We start from the raw sequence: 18455 nt of genomic DNA, 5'->3' as shown, positions 1-18455 counted from the left end.
GCAAATACAGCGGCACCTCCGTTTACCAATTGAACTCGGTCCATACACAAAACACAAAAAAAACCCGAATGGAACGAAACGACTCGTTTTTCCACCCTTTTTATATTTTTGGGAGATTCCACAAAAGAATTGACGGCCACGACGTCACTCCCCTTACCGATGACTTTGGCCTCCTCGTCTGTGAGCGTTTTGCTCAGGTACGTCTTCTTGACTCGCAACGTGTTCCCCGAGGGTAAAGTGCAGCCGGTGTTGGGCATGGGAGGCTCGCCGTCCTTCTGCTGAAGTCTGTCAGCCACCACCAAGAAAGCTCTCAGACCGATATTCATTCTCTGCAAAGAGAGGACCGTGAGTTTAATGGCACGTTTCATGCAGTTTGCCACCTTTTCCGTGCGTTCGTACCTCCGGATTAAGACTGAAGGCTTTTGCAGGTTTGCCCACACACAGGAGATCAAAAATAATTTCTTTCATGGCAAAATCGAGTCTTTCCTGTCATGAAAGAAGAGGGAAGAAAATGTGGCGAATCGCAAGTGTGACTGTGAGACAATGTTGTCCTCACCTGTGCAACAAACTGGATCATTTTCACAAAGATGTTGAGAGGCATGTCTCTCGGCACCACGCCGCGAGAGCCTTTGGGGAAAAGCGTCGTTACGATGGTGTTGAGGCGACTGTGGACAAAAGACAAAAGAAAATAGCGTAGGCTGGGAATCAAAATAATAGACTTCTCTGGAACAGCATAGTTGTGAATGGTTGTTAGCTCATTTAATTCTGTCTATAAAGACAATAATACTCAGTTTTCATCGAAAAATAGCCAAATAAATAAAAGAATGCATTTTTAGCTTTTAGCATGAGCTAGCTAGCAAAATAGCGTGTTTCTACTTTTGCAAATATCATTCAAGAGAAAAGAACAAATGAAGGAAAGAGAAAATTAGGGTAACCGATCTAAAATAGTAATAAAAAGACAAATTAAAAAAAAAAAAAAAAAAAAGAAATCGTTGGTGGCTAGCTAGCTAGCTAGCTAGCCAGAAAACAATAACCTTCAGTTTCCAGTCATTGGTCGATAAATATTGCTCCTTTAGCCGACTTCATTTTTCCTCCCCTTCAGTATTGTCAGTGATTTGTTTTCCAGTGTCATGTAGCACATGAATCTGCTGGCTGAGCGTATGCATGAGGACAAAGTATGAGGACGCTGACCCTTGCGTTGCCGTATTACTCTCGCACTTGATCCTGATCATGTAGACCCACAGCAGGCGATACAGAGACTCCAGCGCCACGCGGGCCATCTTGGGGTCTCGACTCTGCAACGCCATCACAAACCAGAGTGGAGAGTCGCACCGTGGCATTCCGCGGTCGCTCACGTCACATTACCTTGAGATTCGAGAGGCAGCTGTTGAGGAAGACGTGCCATCTGTTGAGGAAGAACTGCTTCTGGCTGACGCACAGCAGACAAGTCACCAGCGGGTAAAAAGCCTATCGTGGCGGGGAGAGGGATGAAGCAAATCGAGTTTGAAAATGAATCAAACGACCTTGACGTCGGTTTCACCGATTGAATTGGTGGAACAAGCCTTTCACAAAAGGAACACGGGCAAAATTATCATGGTCCCATGTGGCAAGTCGGTCATTTCGGGTGGAAGCCGACAGCTTGCTTGAATTCCACTTTGACTAACTTCTACTGGGAGCCTCACGCTGAAATGACGTTCGTGATGTGAGCTTGTTTTGCAGCTGCGAACTGACCAGCGAATGCTTCTTTCTGGCCGACAGGTCGAGCGTGGTGTCATACAAGCTGTCCACAAAGTTCCTCAGGCAGGGAACGTTCACCTCGTTCTTCACCGTCTGCGACAAAGAAGTCACGTGAGCACGCCGCTTCCTCTGAGGAGTACTCAGGTTTTTGGGGGGGTTTTTTCCTCCACGAGAGAAATTGTTGAATAAACTTGACATTATTTGTTGAGACAAGTGGCAAAATAGCTTACTGCTGCAACAGGAACCAGAATTTCAACAAAAAGCCCAGCCAAGGCATGCTTAATGTCCTTGTCCTTCACCTCCAGGAAGTATTGGGCGCATTCCTACAAAGAACACATTTACACGGGAGGTAAACAGATTTGATCTTTTTTAAGATCACATCCAAGCCAAACTTGTTAGCCCATCAACTGAAAAGTGACTTTGAGTCGAACCCTGGGCTGTGTCGTCAAAGTCGTCTCTGTCGTCTTCACCTGACTTTTGTGCTTTACGAGCGGGCGGAACGATTTTAGGAAAAAAATGGTCGTGCAATTTTTCTGACAGATATTGCCATTGAATTTAGTGATTTTCTTCACTGACATTTCCAAACATGACAGAAAATGCCATCACAGCATTAAAAACAATCAAAGCTATGACTGTAATAATTCAAGGACACTGAAGAGGTTTTGTGAAGGGGGGCGTTTTTTTCAAGTTTCGAAAAACGACTTTCCGTCAAGTATAATTTTGCATTAATGTCGAACTGTGTGTATGAAAATATTTTTTTTAACACCAAAATATTTTAAATATTGTGCTAATGTATATTTTCTTTGTACATAAATGTAAGATTATGTCAATAAAATCATTATTATTATTTATTTATTATTATACAATTATTTAAATCAATAAATAAATAAAGTCCATAATGCTGCGGCGCAAGCTAGCTTAGCGCCTAGCATACAAGCAGCGGCGAAAGAAATGACTTCCGGGACAACGGGCGCTACGGCGCAATGTTTTTTTTTTTTTTTTTTGACAAGCTGCACGTGTGACATTCCCCAAATGTTTGGATTACCTGCATGAACTGAAATGACGCTTCGAAATCCTCCACAGGATACATCTTAATTCGAAAGAACTTGACCCCCATGATGAGGCTGATGGTACTCTGGACCACGAATGGACTCTGCTCTTTCTGCCTGAGCTCCTTCAGCTCGGTCGTGAACTTTTTCTTCACGGCAGGAAACCTGAGGACCGACAACACAACGACATTTCCGACGTGAGACCACCGTCACACAAATCAGCACTTCCTGCGTGTCTTAAAAACATGGCACCGTTCCAGCGAGACTCAAGCTGCCTCCTAAAAATATCACCCCAATCCAACTTCTCCTCCAAGTCGTCGTCGGTGAGTCTGCACTGTAAAGATGAGCTCCCGGTTGAGCGCCTGATCCCTCTTAAATTGAACTTGGTGAGAATAAACTTTCGATCCCGACGCACAAACATGGCGTGAGAAACAACATTTCATTCATGGCCGTTTTAGGGTTCATCAAACGTTCGTGAGCGCCTCAAGCCTGGCTCTATTTTAAGAGCTTTGTTCCGTGCTGGGCTGATCTGAAAACACGCATCCATTTCCAGCCCTAGTTTGGTGCGAGTGGGTCATACGTCCAAAAATGAGAGGTCCCAAAACATGTTCCGGTCTCCTGAACGGGAGACAAATGCCATAAGCGTTCATGGACTCACTTGGACTGAGCCAGCACGCCGATGACCTCGGCATAAAGGTCGGCGACAGTGTGAATGTTGCCAGCGTTGGGACCGTGATATCTGTCGGAGAGAAAAAAAGAAAAGAAAAGAGGGTAAAGGAAAAGTTGTCGAGAAATGTTTTGCGGAAAAAAATCAAAGACTTTACCCTTCTTGGTATCTAAAGTGCTTAAAGGCTAAGTTGATGACCGCGTTGACCAAGCTGTCGAGAACGGGATGCAGCGGCATCTGGCGAGTTATTAAGAGACAAAATAAAATACAAGACAAAAAAGTGGACATCATTGAGACATGGTATGTAAACCTCTTTTTTAATAAACATCATCATCTTTATAAAAGCAGACTTGAGCTAGCTAGATAGCAAACCGGCCGATGGTAGCTCATGCTAAATAAGCTAACATTTTGAACGCCGTTATTTATTTACTTTGCTCGATGTTGTTGGCCATTTTGGCCTGTTCTTTGTTTAATTGTTATACGCTCACGAATGTTTAAGACTGCTTGACCATGTGTTATAGTGATTGACCGATCTGCTTTTTGCGGGGCTGATACCGATTATTAGTAGTCGGGGAAGCCGATCACCGATATTCATTTGTTGAAAAAAGGGTTCAGATGGTGTCAAAATTTGGAAAAAGAGCATCTCCAAAACTTAATTTCGATAAATTGCCTTTAAGCACATGTTTATTAAGCCGATCTCGTTGTAGACGGAGTACAATGGCAATAAAGAGCATTCTTCAGTGATTTGTAACATGTTAAAGCTTTTTTAGATCTTAGAAAATAGACCACTTAGTTTTAAAAGTCTAAGAAAAAGTGCAAGGAGCTCTCAGGCTCAGCTGAATTTCTTAAAAATTTGGCAAAGTCTGTCGCCTCCTGTTGTGTGTGTGACTGGAGCTGAAAAAGAAAACACGCAGCTGACTGCTGATTGGCTGCGACCCACTGCACAAGGAACCAATCAGATGGTGCTGTGGGCGGGCCAATCGGCTTCTGCACGCAGGGCCACCAGCACAGCACAGCGAGAGAGATAAAAGTGTGCTGCAGTCAGCCAAAATAAAGCAGCTTTTAATTTATCGGCCTTGAAAGTAAAAAAAAAAAAGGCAGATGCCGATCGGCCTCTCACTAATGTGTTGTCAAATACGCAAGTCACCTGCTTCAGCACTTCTATGAGTGCGAGGGAAAAGATGAAGTCGATGGCCAAATCCCTCCTTTCAAGTAAAAAATCCCTCTGCTGCTCGTCACTGAAACACACAAAGGCGTAACAACAAGCTGACGGAGGACAGCGTCGTGTTTTGTTGCTTGTCAATCTCACTTTTTGGACTTGGCGTTGGCTCTGGGCCGGTACTCGCGCAGCTCCTCCTCCAGGCCATTTTGCCGTTTGTACCAGTCGAAGAGCGTGCGCAGGATGGAGGGCAGGCAGTACTCGGCCAAGGAGCTCATGGTGCTTATCAACTGCAAGCAGAAGACGCAAACGCCCATCAGAGTCGGCCATCAGTCGGCGCCTTCCCCACTTGACTACCATTGACGGCGACAGACGTCAAAGATTCATTTTTTTTTCTTTTTACTCGGCTGCTGTTGAATGAGTTAATTGACCACATACCAAGAATACAAAACCCATTTGAGCAAAACTTGCGGTGGCCCAAAACTTTCACCGAGTAGGCTAACACAAATTTGTTTTCATGTGCAAAAATGACGATTCGGGAGTGAGGGTGTTTTGATTACAAGCATAGGGCGAGGTTGTCACGGCAATGCGGGGAGACAAGGTGCCCGTAAGCCGCCTGCGTCAGCTGTCGGAGGGAGGTGTGAGGGAAAGGAAGGAACGGGCGGGTTCGGAGCACACAGGAAGGGAGGAGAGCCTGGCGAGTCAACACAAGCGAGGCCTTCATCGAGCACAAGGCTTGGAGAAGAATCCGGGCTCTGTGCGCAGGCCGCTTGAATGCGCTTCATGCAGCAGCACAAACGCGAGGCTGTGGGCCGCCGTGAAAGGAGGCTCTCAACGCAAGCACAAGCGGCCGCCCGCACGGACGCACCTCGGACCGGAGCCAGGGCTCAAGGTAAACATGCCTGGCCCTCCGCTGGCTCACAAAAAGGTTCTGTCGGGGATGCGAGCCTGTGAGGCTTTTCAGGTGATCGTCGGAGCTCTGAGAGGGGAACACGCTCGCAGGTGGGGGACTGCACCCCACCCGGAAGAACAAACGGCCAACGAGAAACATTTGTCAGTTTAAAGCACAAGTGTGAAACTCAAGGCCTGACAACATTTTTAAGTGGCCCACAAAATCAATCTTGCTAAAAATCTGGACCAACTTTGCAAATTCTCTTTGGGATATATTGTGAGCATTTTTTTTCTAAACCCCTTCAACAATAGTTGATTTTCTTTGACATCTGATCTCAAAACAAATTATCCATCAATTTGTTGTCTTGATGGAAAAATATATACCCTGATGAATTTTATACATGAATATTATTTCGCTCTTGAGCCCTCAACGAAAATGACCTCCAATAAAACAACCGAGGCAGATCGTAAACGTGCCACTCGGCATGTGTTTTCACTCAAGGAGACAGCACTTCGTCACAAAGTCACCAAATGACACTTCTTAATTTGTGCACGTGATGCATGCACCCAGTCAAACACAACTCATGCTTACTTGGTCAAAGTGAGGATCTTCACCCCTCTGAAGAGACTTTGTCAAGGGCTTTTCCTGAAAAACAAACAAAAAAAAGTTGTTATTCTCTCAAACTGGCGCGTCACCCGTGCCACATTTTTCAACTCATTGCGACCAACGGTGGCGCCAGTATGCAAGCTGCCGCCGACATGAAAGATGCATCATTAAGATGAAAGTCGTCCATCATGCGACGCGATGACAGCTCTCATGAGGGATTAATGCCACCTAACGAGTTTTACGGCACTCAAGCGCATCCGCTTCATGAATTCAATGACCGTTAAGTGTCAGGCGGACAAATAAGAATATTTGTCATGAAATCAATTTGTCAACAAGCAGAATATTTAACGCCTAGCAGCGCAACGTAAGTGTTAATGTGGCTTTCACTTTTTTTTTTTCCTCCTCCTGGTCTCCACTGGGAGGAAAAACACAAATAGGGAGACGTCCTGGAGGGAGGCTTGCTGACACGGAGAACGATCGCACCTCCCGGTGCTCATTAACAAGTCCGTGCGGACCACCCGGGAGGTGATTTATTGCATTCTTTAAATGACGTTGCGCATGCCACATGGAGACTTGAACATGACAACATGTGCCGCATTGTTGTGGAGTGAAGTGGACTACAATTTGTTTTTTAGCCCTGTTTTTATATTTTGTCTGTTATTGTGTCTGAAATGGAATTTCTTCCAAGACTAATCTCTAAACAAGCATCACCATTACCGTAATCTCAACCATAACCGAACCCCTAAATTCAAACCAAAGCTCGTGAAATATCCGATTCCATCCATAAGACGTATATATACGTTTTGAAAGTTGTAGTCCCTGCCTCCCAAAGACGTATTTATACGTCTTTGCCTTTTGCGTCAGAGCTCCATGTTTTTATATGTTTAGAGCACAATATTATGTAGGCCTAAATCAGTCAAAATCCAGAAGAAAAAAAAAACGCTGTGAGAACGGCTGGGATTCAATGAGTTAAGGGGGGGGGTTATCTAACTCACCAGCGGCTCCGCCATGATGACGCGGATCTTGCGGTCTGACACGGTGGTGAAGATGGCGAAGAGGCTCTTCAGGACGTACTCACCCGGCTTACTCTCCGGGTCCACGCTGATGGGCATGGCGACCGGCGTGCCCTTCTCCCCCTGAGGACTGCAGACCGGTGGGAGGGGCGGCTTGTTGTAACCATTGCCCACGGGCGAGGCTGCGGACGCAACACAATAATGGTTTAAGACGATGTCACATTATGCATTTTGAACGTTTAATTCAGTGATTCTTTCGCATACCACTCGAGGGAGCCTGCATAACACGAGCACACCTTGAGAATCGCTGATGGTGGCACGTCATGTCAAAGTGTTTCTCAAACTTTATTGAACAAAGGAACGTGTTTTCTATTCTAAAAATCGGATGCTACACCACAACCAAAATCATGAGGACACACCCACAGGAAGACACGACTTATTCAGCAGGTGGATCCGCACTTTATTGTACTTTCTGCCATCTGATGGAAGAACATTTGCTTTGCAATCACTGTTACCTGCTTCTGATGAAGGGGAAAATTCTGAGCTCTGTAATTCATCCAAAATAGCTTCTTCAAACCAAAATGACAAACTTGCTGTGAAATCTTCAGGAAGGGGGGGGTCCTTTTTTATGAGTAATAGGTGAAACTGGTGTTGGGAGGTGATTTTTTTTTTTAAACTTTCAAGGGGGCACTAAGGAGTCAGTTCCAGGAGACCCCTACGGGGGGCGACAATTTTTATGAATAAGGCCGGAGGGTCGAGGCCGGAAGGCTACTCAGATCGCGATCGGAAGGCAGGGGACTGATCGGCAAAAAAGGGTCAAGTGCCCAGCTCTGATAACAACAAAACCCGCTAATAAATCATGAGAGTTTTGCGCGCGAGACGGAGAATTCCCACAAACATGGACAGGAAAATTGCCGCCATGATGAACATTCCTTATGCACGCTGACCAAAGGGCGGCGACTTTTGCTTTCCGACAGCGACGCCGCGCAAGGAAAATGAAAGCCTCATGGGCAGCAGCTGCTGTTTTCATTTCCTACCAACGATACGATGTCGGTGACCCGTGAGGGCAGTCAAAGATCTCACGCGTGCGACCAACCGTATCGAGTGGCGATGACGACCACCGCCTTTGATTACGTAAAATGAGAGTGAGCACCAATACAAAAGTTGCGCTCAATTTTCTTTTACAAATATGAAAATGGTCAGTCTCTGCCAGCGAGGCAAACTATTCACTATAAATATTGACAATTGTGATTTTTGCCAGAGGATAAAGAATATATGCCTGTGATCATTGTCGTCTGCTCTGCCTACACGTGAGCCAACGCTTTTGTTGAAACCAGTCGTTTAACAAGTTTACAATTCCAGCAAGGGTGATGCGAGCTTCGTTAGCCCGTCTATGGCATTACGTATCGTGCGTTCGCGTCAATTCAGGCAAAGGTATGTGCTTCGGCTAAATATGCAACAGGCAATCCTCTTTGATAACGTTTAGTTTGACACTAAACTTCAGCTGAGTAAACAGTTTGAGGAAAGCAAGTGGCCTTTGTTTTGAAAGGATGTTTACTTGCCGCCATATTTGTAGTTCACTTCCACCATAGCTAGCGCATGTTGGAGCTTGACGTCTTGCTGTTTTCTAAAACTTTACAAGTATGCATAAAAAAGCTTATTATGACTCAATGACTTTTTTACACTGTTTTAGACGGTCTCCATTTCTAAGAAAGAAATATGAACTAACTGTAAGTCTGAGCGTGCCGATCCATCGCTAATTTCTATTAATGATCGCTCAATCACATTTGGTTTGATATGTCTTCGGAAATTAAGTTTCCAACTTTGAAAATTCTCGTGAATCTTGCGACGCGACGGCAGTGTAAACATGGCGGCGCTGTCCGGGTCTTCCCGGGACATGTGGCGTGCCGTGCCGTGCCGCTTTTCAAGGAATGAGGAGCATGTGCGACCGCTCTCAGCACCTACCCAGGCCCTTGATGAAGCTGATGACGCTGGCCTTACTCCAGCACATGGCCGTGGCGTCCATGGTGTGCAAGCCGGACGCCGTCTCCAGGGTTGAAGCCCCCCCCAAAATCCTCCCCTAAGAAAAGCCGCCCACGTCCATGTCCTGTGTGTCAGCAGGCCGCGTCCTCCCCGGGAATAGTTTCCATGGTGGGTGTGTGGAAACGGGCGCGGACGAGACACGAAACTCTTGTGACGCTCTCCTTCCCTGAGGTCTGTGTTTGGCTTCCCCCTCTCGTCTGTGCCGCCTTCCAGGAGTGAAGGTCAAGCGGGAATTTTTAGCCCGGGCAAAGTGTGGTGATGCTACGTGGGCATAACTGTGTGGCTATAATTATCCCTGCAGGGGAGGGACGGCGGCGGTGGTGTGGGGGGGGGTGGTCCTATACTGACATGACAGTCACTCGATCAGACATCAAGATGGAGGGCGCAATTGTGCCGTTTGTGACTCGGACATGTGACCGGCAAACAAGGGGATTTGCGGGGACATGACATCAGCGACGCCGCGCTGAAAACAAACCCAGCGCGGTACATTCCCCTGAGAAGCGCACAATTAAGAAAACAACCGGCTCCCTTCTCACAGATAATCGAAAAGAATCGAATTGAGGTTGCGATAGAGGTGCAGAGAGACTGGAGGAGTCACAGAAAGGCGCGTAACGTTCGATTCAACGCATTCAAAGAACCTGAGAAGGTGGGGGGGGGGGGGTTCCCTTATCATCGCCCACGCACTCACATGACTATAAATAAACCCACTCTGTTCCTACAGCAGATTTCAAAACTAATAAAAAAGTTGTGCGTCATGTTAGGTAAGCAGCAGAAACACCCTGCCCGTAGCTTTACGATGTCAAGGTTCGACGCCAAAGGGAGTGGAAAAAAAATACAAAATAAAATAGACGCCACCCTTGTTAACGTGCAAGGCTCACTGACTCGTGTTGAGGGAAATGGAAAAATAGTCCAATCAATAAAAGGCTGCATTCAGTGTGAAAATTCTGACGACATGACATCACTTTTATAACAAACTAAAGAGTGAATGGCTCTTTGAGAATCGGTGCTTCCATTTATTTCAAACAAGTCACAGATGGAAGCTTGATAAGAGCGGCGCAGAAAACATTAATGCACAAGCACGCGCGAGGTGGGCATTAACAAACTGTGGCTTGATTATGCAACACCATCATCAAGTAAAGACTCGGTGGGCCGTAAGCACGTTTCCGTTTACATTTAAACGCCGTTTGTATTTACGGCGTCACGTCAGGACTTTGTGGTGTATCAGACTGCTTGCCAATCACTTTCATTTTCAAGAGGCTCTTAAAAAAAACAAAAAAAAACACAGCAGCTGATCTCCTCCCCGTATGGCCTCAACGAAAGAAGCCAGCTCGGCTGCAGGTGAAGCTCCACTAATCCTATTAGTGCGTCCTCCCGCTTACCAAGAGCGCTTTAGACCGCGAGACAACTCTGCACACACACTGCGCTTAAATACGGCCGAGCGAGATGCTGAATCATTGCATATACGCTCGTGCAAACATCTGTTTTTCAAAAAAAAAAATAAGGCTGCTTTCGGCCAGGTGTCCAATTGCAATTCAATGCAATGGTTTCAAAAAAGAAAAGAAAAAAGAGCCAAAAGGCTGTTTTTCCTCTGTAGTGCCCTGGCTAGCCATGATGGATTCAAAAAAAGAAAAGAAAATTTAAGCACAATAACAAGGAATACAAAAAAAAATGATGACAATTATTTGGCTTCATGAATGGAGACATTTATAATGTAGCAAATTTAGGTCGTCACTTGTCTTCATAAACAGTCGAGAAATGAGCTACTGAATTGTTGCATGCAATCAGAGAGGCCGTGACGTCACGATAGTGACTCAGTGCACGATCAACAACTTCTCGGAGGAGGATGCGTTACTGTGGCGATGCTGTTGCTAAGAAACGGACAAATACAAATTCCATTGGATGAAAAATAGCTACGTTGGAGGGGAAAAAAAATGACACTGAAGGCCCAAAAGCCTCGTCCAGCCTTCGGAGACATTTTATGCAAATGCAAAAGCTTGTCACCATTTTTGGAAAACCACAAAAATGGAAATAAAAGGCAGAGGTAGCGCTCATATCAAACTGACACGGCAGCTGCTGTCAACCGCAGCTCACACCCAGACACTCACGCACACTCGCGGATGTCACTTGTCACCACAGCAGGCCCCGCCTCTTAAAGGCCTCGAATGCAGAAAATGTATGCAGTACTTTCTCAATATTTTAGGCTTGCAATTTTTTCATTTGACACATTACTAATTTGTTCCGACAAATTTAAGCAGGAAGGGTCCAACCAGTTTCGCGATGTTTTTATGGCCGTGTATTGTCACCTATCGCAGGTCGATCTGGAGAGAAGTGAAACATGAATTGGACGGTATCTTTCTGTTACATTTGCATTTGTGTACTTCCTTCATAATCTCAAAACACAATCCAGGATTTACTTTTGCTGGAATTTCAAAGTGAGGTCACGCCAAACGAAAAAAATGGTTTTGAGATCACAAATCAATTTGGAAGAGACCAAGCAACTACTCACAGCCACTCCACGACTTGAGCAGAGATCTGATGCTGATCTCAAAGAAGCCCGAGTCCTGCTGGCCGGCCATGATCGGCGGCGGCTGATCTGGGACCAGCGTCGCCGTCAGAACTTCCCGCAGCCTCCGAGGCGAACAGGCCGGCGACTGTGAAGACTGTGCCGCTCGCCCGACGTCCTCCCGCTGGCGTGCTTCCTCCCCGCTCCCCCGCTAGCCTCCACCGATGCCGCTGAGCATTTCGCCGTGGACAGCGAGAGGTGGGCGGTGGGCGGGAGTGCGAGTTCCCTTTAAATGGCTGGGTGTGGAGGCCGGGAGTGCACGAAGCAATCCTCTTAGCCGGCGTGCGGTTAATAATAACTACTGTTTGTCTGCGTGCGCTGCCTCGTGATGATGAGGAGGAGTGCATTACACCGACGTATCTCTCGTCTGCCGTCGATGGAGAGGAACTATAAGCATGAGCAGGAACATCTGTTAGAGCGGTGGGAAGACCGCATTAAAGTGATCATGAGAGCAGCATGGATTATCGGCGCTTAGGGGAGCTCTGACGGTTGGCTGTTGGCCTCCTTCATGTTCTGACAGCGCTTGTCAAATGCACATACGCTCGCTCGCTCGCTCGCCGGGTCACTTTTTTGCTTTGCGTTACAAGCCAAAATTGGGCCCACGAGTGAGCTTCAGACAAACTGCCACTAGATGGCAGCAGAGAATCTCACGCGTTGTTGTTTTGTACTCACATTTTCCATGTTTGATCCAATTTTTTTTTCTCAACCACGTCAGTGCTGAGAAGACGAAGAAGACGATTAAGGTCTACGGAACGCGCACACAAACCCGACTGGTTATATTTCCGACATTTAACGACACGAAAGTTTAGTTAAGTCTCAGGAGGCAGCCAGACATTGTGGCAGAATTGGCAAAATATTTGGAAGAAAATGACGAGCATCAGAATAAAACAACGCAAGTGTATGTAATACGACGTAACGTATGACGACACAAATTGTTCAACATCAAGCGTGTGATGTCATCGGGAAGACTTGAATAATATTGAGCTGTTAATGTTTCCTCAGTTGCAGTTCGCGCACAAGAATAAATGTTATGACAATCAACAGGTTGTTTGATGAAGAAGGGAAAAAAAGGTCGCAACATTTCCATGCATGAAATGCAAAATGTCTGAAATGCAAATCAGACAAACAGCCTCAACCCGTTTATGAAATTTTGTGTTGAATAAGGCAACAAGGACTTGGGTGTGGTGCCCGTGGACAAAATTGGACAGCGACGATATGCGACATGTCGTCCCAACTGGTCTGTCTACCTTATGTCGATCATCGAAAATACAATTCAAATTAATCTGGTTTTAGAAGGGAAGTGTACCTAATGTTGTGTCTGCTCCAAATAAATGTTGACATGTGAAAAAGCCCAACCCCAATAACGTGTAAGAGCCGAAGAAAAATGACTGTGCCACATTAAAACGTTATTAAGAGCATTATCAAGCGCTGATGAAGGTGAGGAATGCGAGCTATGTGTCGACTCTATCTCTGCGCTATATACATCCCCCCCCCCCGGGCCCCCAGGGGCCCCTTCACATCTTGGGACCTTCGCTCCTTTAATACTCGGCGGGTCATTCCACGATCGGACGACTTTTTCTCAGCGCAAGCTCTGTTACAAAATTCTTTTTTAGCTGAGTCCAAGCAGAGAAGCAAACGTGAGCTAGCCGACGGACTCGCAAAAAAACAACCCCAAAAAAAACAGCTAATTGCTCTGACCCATTTGTTGAATTCGAATTATTTGATTTGTTTTTCAGCCACAAAGGAAGGATGGAAGTACATAGCTTGCGCTAACTTAATGCTAACATGTTGAAAGAACATCGGCTAATAATTAGCATCTATAAAAGTGTGGTATTTTTCCCCTTTCAATGACTGATCTGAACAAAAACGATGAGGCAACACACATAGAAAGATAAAAGTCAGAGACATATTGTTTATCCTCTGCAAGGAATGACTATTAGAGATGCAGATGCTATTTTTCCCCAATTAAAAACCACATTAAATTAGATTAAAAAAAAAAAACGATCCACTACTCGAAAACGTCTTTGGAGGACGCCAAACGAATATGAACTGCACCTACTTTCAAGGATGGTGGGCCTCTTCTTGTGCCGCATCTTTTTAAACTTCCCTCTAAAGTCCCGCGGCGGGAAGGCATCCAAATTGGCAACGTGCCGCGGGAGCGCAGGGACCACCTCATCCTGCGGACACTCTGTCCCTGTTCCCGTGCCCGTCTCGGCCTCTGAGCTCATGTTGGCAGGCGGCGAGCGCCGGGTCACTTCCATCATTCTTCCATGTAAAGAGGACACGTTCCCTCCTTCGTCTTTGTCGTCGTCTTCTCCTTTTCTTGCACTTGAAGGTAAGGACCCCCCCCCTCTCGCTTTCGGCTTGCCTCCTCTCCCTCTGCCTGCTCATGTGTGCTAACCTCACCACTTGTCAGGGCAGTTGAGCTAGTTACGGTCCAAAAAAAAAAAGTCATGAATTGGACAGGTATTAAATTACTTGGACAGCCCCTCCTCTTTTTGGGGCCAAAAGGCGAGGAGAGAAGAAGTCATGACTAAAAAAGAGGGAGGGGCAGAAAAGGAGAGCAACATCCCCGCCTAGTGCGTGTGCGGGGGTGCGTGGGTGTGTGTGTGTGTGTGTGTGTGTGTGCGTGTGTGCCCACCAGGCATTGCTGAATACATATCCTGTATTTGTCTTGCGCTATTTGACTGGTAGAATCGTGCACACCCCCGCCGCCGGCCGCCGGTTATTAGCAGACAAGATGCAATATGAAAAATGAGATGAATTAGAGGCCTCGCTCGGAAGAAAATGGAAAAAGAAATAAATAAAAAAAAAGACAAAGCAAAAATAATGAGAAATAAAAATTTTTTAAAGTGAAACCAAGTGGACGACTGACGTGTTTTATTTTTTGAAGGAAAAAGGGTATCAGGACAGGAGCTAGTGTCAAAAAGGAAATGTGCAGAACATTTACAGGAACAGCGCCCCCTCTAGCGGCCAATGCATGTATGACAACAAAGCCACAAGTGGTTTACATTTTTTTCGCAGTGAATGCGAAGTGCTGTGCAATGCTGACAAATTAACATCGCTCTAATATTCTCCAAACTACTGACGACATAACTCTCTTATTCATCTGTTCTTGTTTCTTATTCTGACCACATTTGACTTTGAATTCCCCACTTTAGAAAACAAATGTGTACTTTCTAGTAGTTCATTCCGCATGTGTAAATTTGGAGTGGGACAGACGACGGAGTGAGACCAGCTGTAAATTTTGTCAAAAAAACGATCCCACCCTCCCTATCGGTGGAGGACCGTTACCATAGCGAGACGCTTTTGGATTTGCACATGATGAATAATTGATAGACAACAGGCCTCCTCATGTTAGCTTGACTCCTCAGTGTGTAGACCAACTGGAATTACACAACAAAAGGACAAAAATAGTGTCTGTTTGGGGGAGGATGGATCGATGGGGCGGTGAGGGTTCACCACAGGAAACAGTCCTCCCAGTAGGGACGATTATGGGGAAAAAATGATAATCACAATTATTTGGATTGAGATTGAAAAGAATTGGAGAGAATTTGTGCCTTTGCATAGTGTTATCTTACGTGTGTGTGTGTGTGTGTGTGTGTATGTTTCTACAGCGTTTCAGTGATATTTGAAGGATTATCACTCCTGAAGTCGATGCTAATTTCCCGTTAGCATTTGAAGGGGATCCTCCATTAACTTTAGCATTAGCGCTAGCTTGGTTTTAAAAATAAAGAATGTCTTTCATTTAAATGCGCAAAGTGTGAATTTGTTTTTGTTGTGTGTGTAATCTTACAGTAGATTTCAACTAGGGCGTCATTAAACACGCTCATGGCACGGGAATTACAAACATAACATGCTTGTTCTGCAAGAAATATTTTTTTTTCATACAAAATTTTATTTCACGTTTTCTGTCGAATAATCCAGAAGAAGCAATGTCATTTTTAATTTAGGGGCTGATACTTGTCTATCATTTTTCTGCAATCACATTTTGTTTGGTGGACTTTGGGTAGATTCTTTTATTAAGATTCTGCGCATATATAACAGGAAATACTGTCTTTGATTTGAAAATGTTCCTTGTAAATTGAGTCATGAAATATAAATGTGTATTTTCGTCGCTTCTATTTTCAGATAATCGAAGGCACAGTTTCATAGTGGATTATTAATAAGTACGAATAAAATTGCATCGTAAGAAGACTTGGGAGAAATATGCAGCACAAGTGAGCCAAAATGAACCGCAATGTGTGCTCAATTAAAAGCTACTGTAATATACTTTACTTTCTGTAGAACAACAAAATGGGAGACACGTAAGCAAAATGGCGCACAAACAAACAAAACACCCCCCAAAAAATAAATATAAAATGACCTTGAGATGCAGCCAGAGTTGTCATTTGCATCGGTTGTCAGCCTCGATGTGGTAGCTTGAAGAGTCCACAGCCAGGATGTTTTCTTCTGGTCCACTTTGGGAGTCCATTGGGGCAGTTGCTGGCCCCTCGCTCGCCAGCAGGCTCGGGTTCTCCTGAATAATGAACAACGTCAACAACAGGGAGGCCGTGCTGCTGCCGCAAGCTGCGTGAAGGTATTTGGATTTACTGCCACCATTATGTCAGCAAATGAGCCAAGTGATAGACAACACTCCAGTTGAGCTATTTAAAAGAAAATACAACACTTCTCTGTCCAAGCACCACCAAAATAATCAACATTAAAGTGAAGTAACATAGGAAACCCAAGTGTTTATCAAAGATGGGTACGTTTTTATTCCTAAGAAAAGAACATTTATTTAGTGCTCAAATATAGGAAATAAATAGACACCGAGATATCAAATACCAAAGTAGTTTTAGTTATAACAATTGTGATTTTCAGTAATTAGAAAATACAGTACAATCCAGTGACCTTATAATACGAAGGGGGAAGAAATTCAAGTTGCCTTAAATGAAAGAAAATAATTTGTTTCACCAATTACACCAAAGCACAGGCAAGGTTGCAGGTCAGTTCACATAACATCCAATAGGTGGCGTGCTCGTCGAGGGAATAAGTGAACTCACCGGATGTCCAAATTACTTGTTCACGTAGTTCCCGCCATTAGCTTGGTCCGGCTAACAAGCTACTAACGCGGCCAACTAGCCAGATAAGCTAAGCAGTGGACTTTGACTTGGCACACTAACGTAAATGATTAGCTTTCCCGTTAGCAACTACTACTAAAGACAGTACTAGCTTGCCGAAAGATACAAACGCTCCGCAGTCTGTTGTTAGAATAGTGTCACCGGTTTAGCAAAATGTCATCACTGCTCTATTTCTCATTTCCCCCTTGGAACTTTTTTTCTCTCACTCTGATTGGCTCTGCTTCTTCTTCGGCTGTCTGTGAAACGGGCGCAATGAAAAGACATCACACATACGACTAAAATGACATAAACATGCATATTTATAAATAAAGTATTTTTTAAAATAACAAAACAATGACATATATGCCTATTTAGCTATAAAAATATCTATAACAGTGTGTTAAAAAAAGTTATGGGTCATGTTTAATGAACAAATTCACAAAATCGACACAAACTGTCTATGTAGTGCCAACCCAAAATAATAACACGGCCACACACTATGGCTGTACAAAAAAAAAAGATGTGCTCATAAATAAAGAACAACTCTCAGTGGGGTCACTGACATGTAGTGATGTTGAACACAACTACGAATTATTGCACAAGTGGACATATTACATCTATTACTGATTAAAAAATGACAGCTTTTCAGGTGTACTTAATAAAATGGCAGGTGTAAAAATGTGTCAGCGACTCCCCTCAAAAAATAAACACACAAATAAACAAACAGATTAAAACATTAACGTAAATCCAGCAGATGGTGCCACAGGTCCAACATCTTGAAAAGTGAATCTGCAATTGGGGAAAAAGATGACATAGAAAAAGACGCGTGCAAACAGAGACTTTACTCGTTTGGTGGCGAGTCCTCCCAACAGACAAGAAGTCAGTGTTTCGGCAATGAGAATGAACGCTGAGTTGATTTAAAATGATCGCATGCCCACGAGCTCCATCCAGACCACTGCCAAATTGCACTTGTCAACTCCGCGCACGCACGCACGCACGCACGCGCACACACTGCATACACTGACGGGCGACCACAATGATGCCGAGTGATGGGGCAGCAGGTGCACTACCATGCGAGCTCAAAGAGGAGATATTGCAACTAAATTATCCAATAAGACCATAAATGAAACGGACGTCAAAGGCAGATCCTCTTCCTTTAAATATGGAGGGTGAATTACAACAACAAAAAAAACTGACCACATCACTAAAAAAGAAAAAAAAAGGCAAAGCAATGCAACACCTGTTAAACGCTGTTGCCAGGCTAGCAGTTCGAGGCTAGCTAGCAGTTTATTCATTCGTAACTCCCCTTAATTAGCGAGTGAATATGATTCCAGATTGATGTAATGGCAATAAATAAAAAACTGGAATAATACAAGCCAAAATCTCGACAAGGTACCGGAAGTCAAGCTAGCCGTGATGTCATCACGCGCTACGAAGGCCTACTTCAAAATAGAAGCAGAATAAGCATTGGTGCCAATGTTTTATTTGGAATTCTTTTTTTTTTTAAGTTAGCTTTTGTGTTGGCGGTGTATGCAGCTTCTTTTATGCGTGAAAATACAATACAATACAACTTTATTAATGTAGCGCATTTCACAACAGCTACAAGTAACAAAATGATGGAGGG

General features: G+C 44.7%; 1 protein-coding gene across 6 annotated transcripts in view; it reads right to left on the bottom strand.

Moving 5' to 3' along the window:
* The window catches only part of LOC148333023 (protein furry homolog), a 41543-nt gene extending 27394 nt beyond the window's left edge, over positions 1-14149 (bottom strand). For 2 of the 6 annotated variants that reach the window (XM_088301479.1, XM_088301483.1), the window contains exons 1-15: positions 11673-12012; positions 7106-7305; positions 6096-6149; positions 4763-4902; positions 4601-4691; positions 3611-3690; positions 3445-3525; positions 2783-2951; positions 1968-2060; positions 1732-1830; positions 1366-1467; positions 1192-1295; positions 557-665; positions 400-486; positions 158-329 (exon numbers count right to left, since the gene is read on the bottom strand). In XM_088301479.1, the coding sequence (XP_088157605.1) occupies positions 158-329; positions 400-486; positions 557-665; positions 1192-1295; positions 1366-1467; positions 1732-1830; positions 1968-2060; positions 2783-2951; positions 3445-3525; positions 3611-3690; positions 4601-4691; positions 4763-4902; positions 6096-6149; positions 7106-7305; positions 11673-11742 (1651 nt within the window). In that variant the 5' untranslated portion in view covers positions 11743-12012. Of the gene's footprint in view, positions 1-157; positions 330-399; positions 487-556; positions 666-1191; positions 1296-1365; positions 1468-1731; positions 1831-1967; positions 2061-2782; positions 2952-3444; positions 3526-3610; positions 3691-4600; positions 4692-4762; positions 4903-6095; positions 6150-7105; positions 7306-9088; positions 9328-11672; positions 12013-13788 lie in introns of those variants that run through there. The other 4 variants (XM_088301480.1, XM_088301478.1, XM_088301481.1 and 1 more) reach the window with 4 other exon arrangements.
* Positions 14150-18455: the final 4306 nt, after the last annotated feature.

This window comes from Idiotropiscis lumnitzeri, chromosome 7, assembly GCF_059441095.1.
Source record: "Idiotropiscis lumnitzeri isolate Australia: NSW breed Sydney's pygmy pipehorse chromosome 7, RoL_Ilum_1.0, whole genome shotgun sequence".
NCBI lineage: Eukaryota > Metazoa > Chordata > Actinopteri > Syngnathiformes > Syngnathidae > Idiotropiscis > Idiotropiscis lumnitzeri.
The sequence above is the reverse complement of the archived record's forward strand: the minus strand, read 5'-3'. Positions and strand labels throughout refer to the sequence as shown.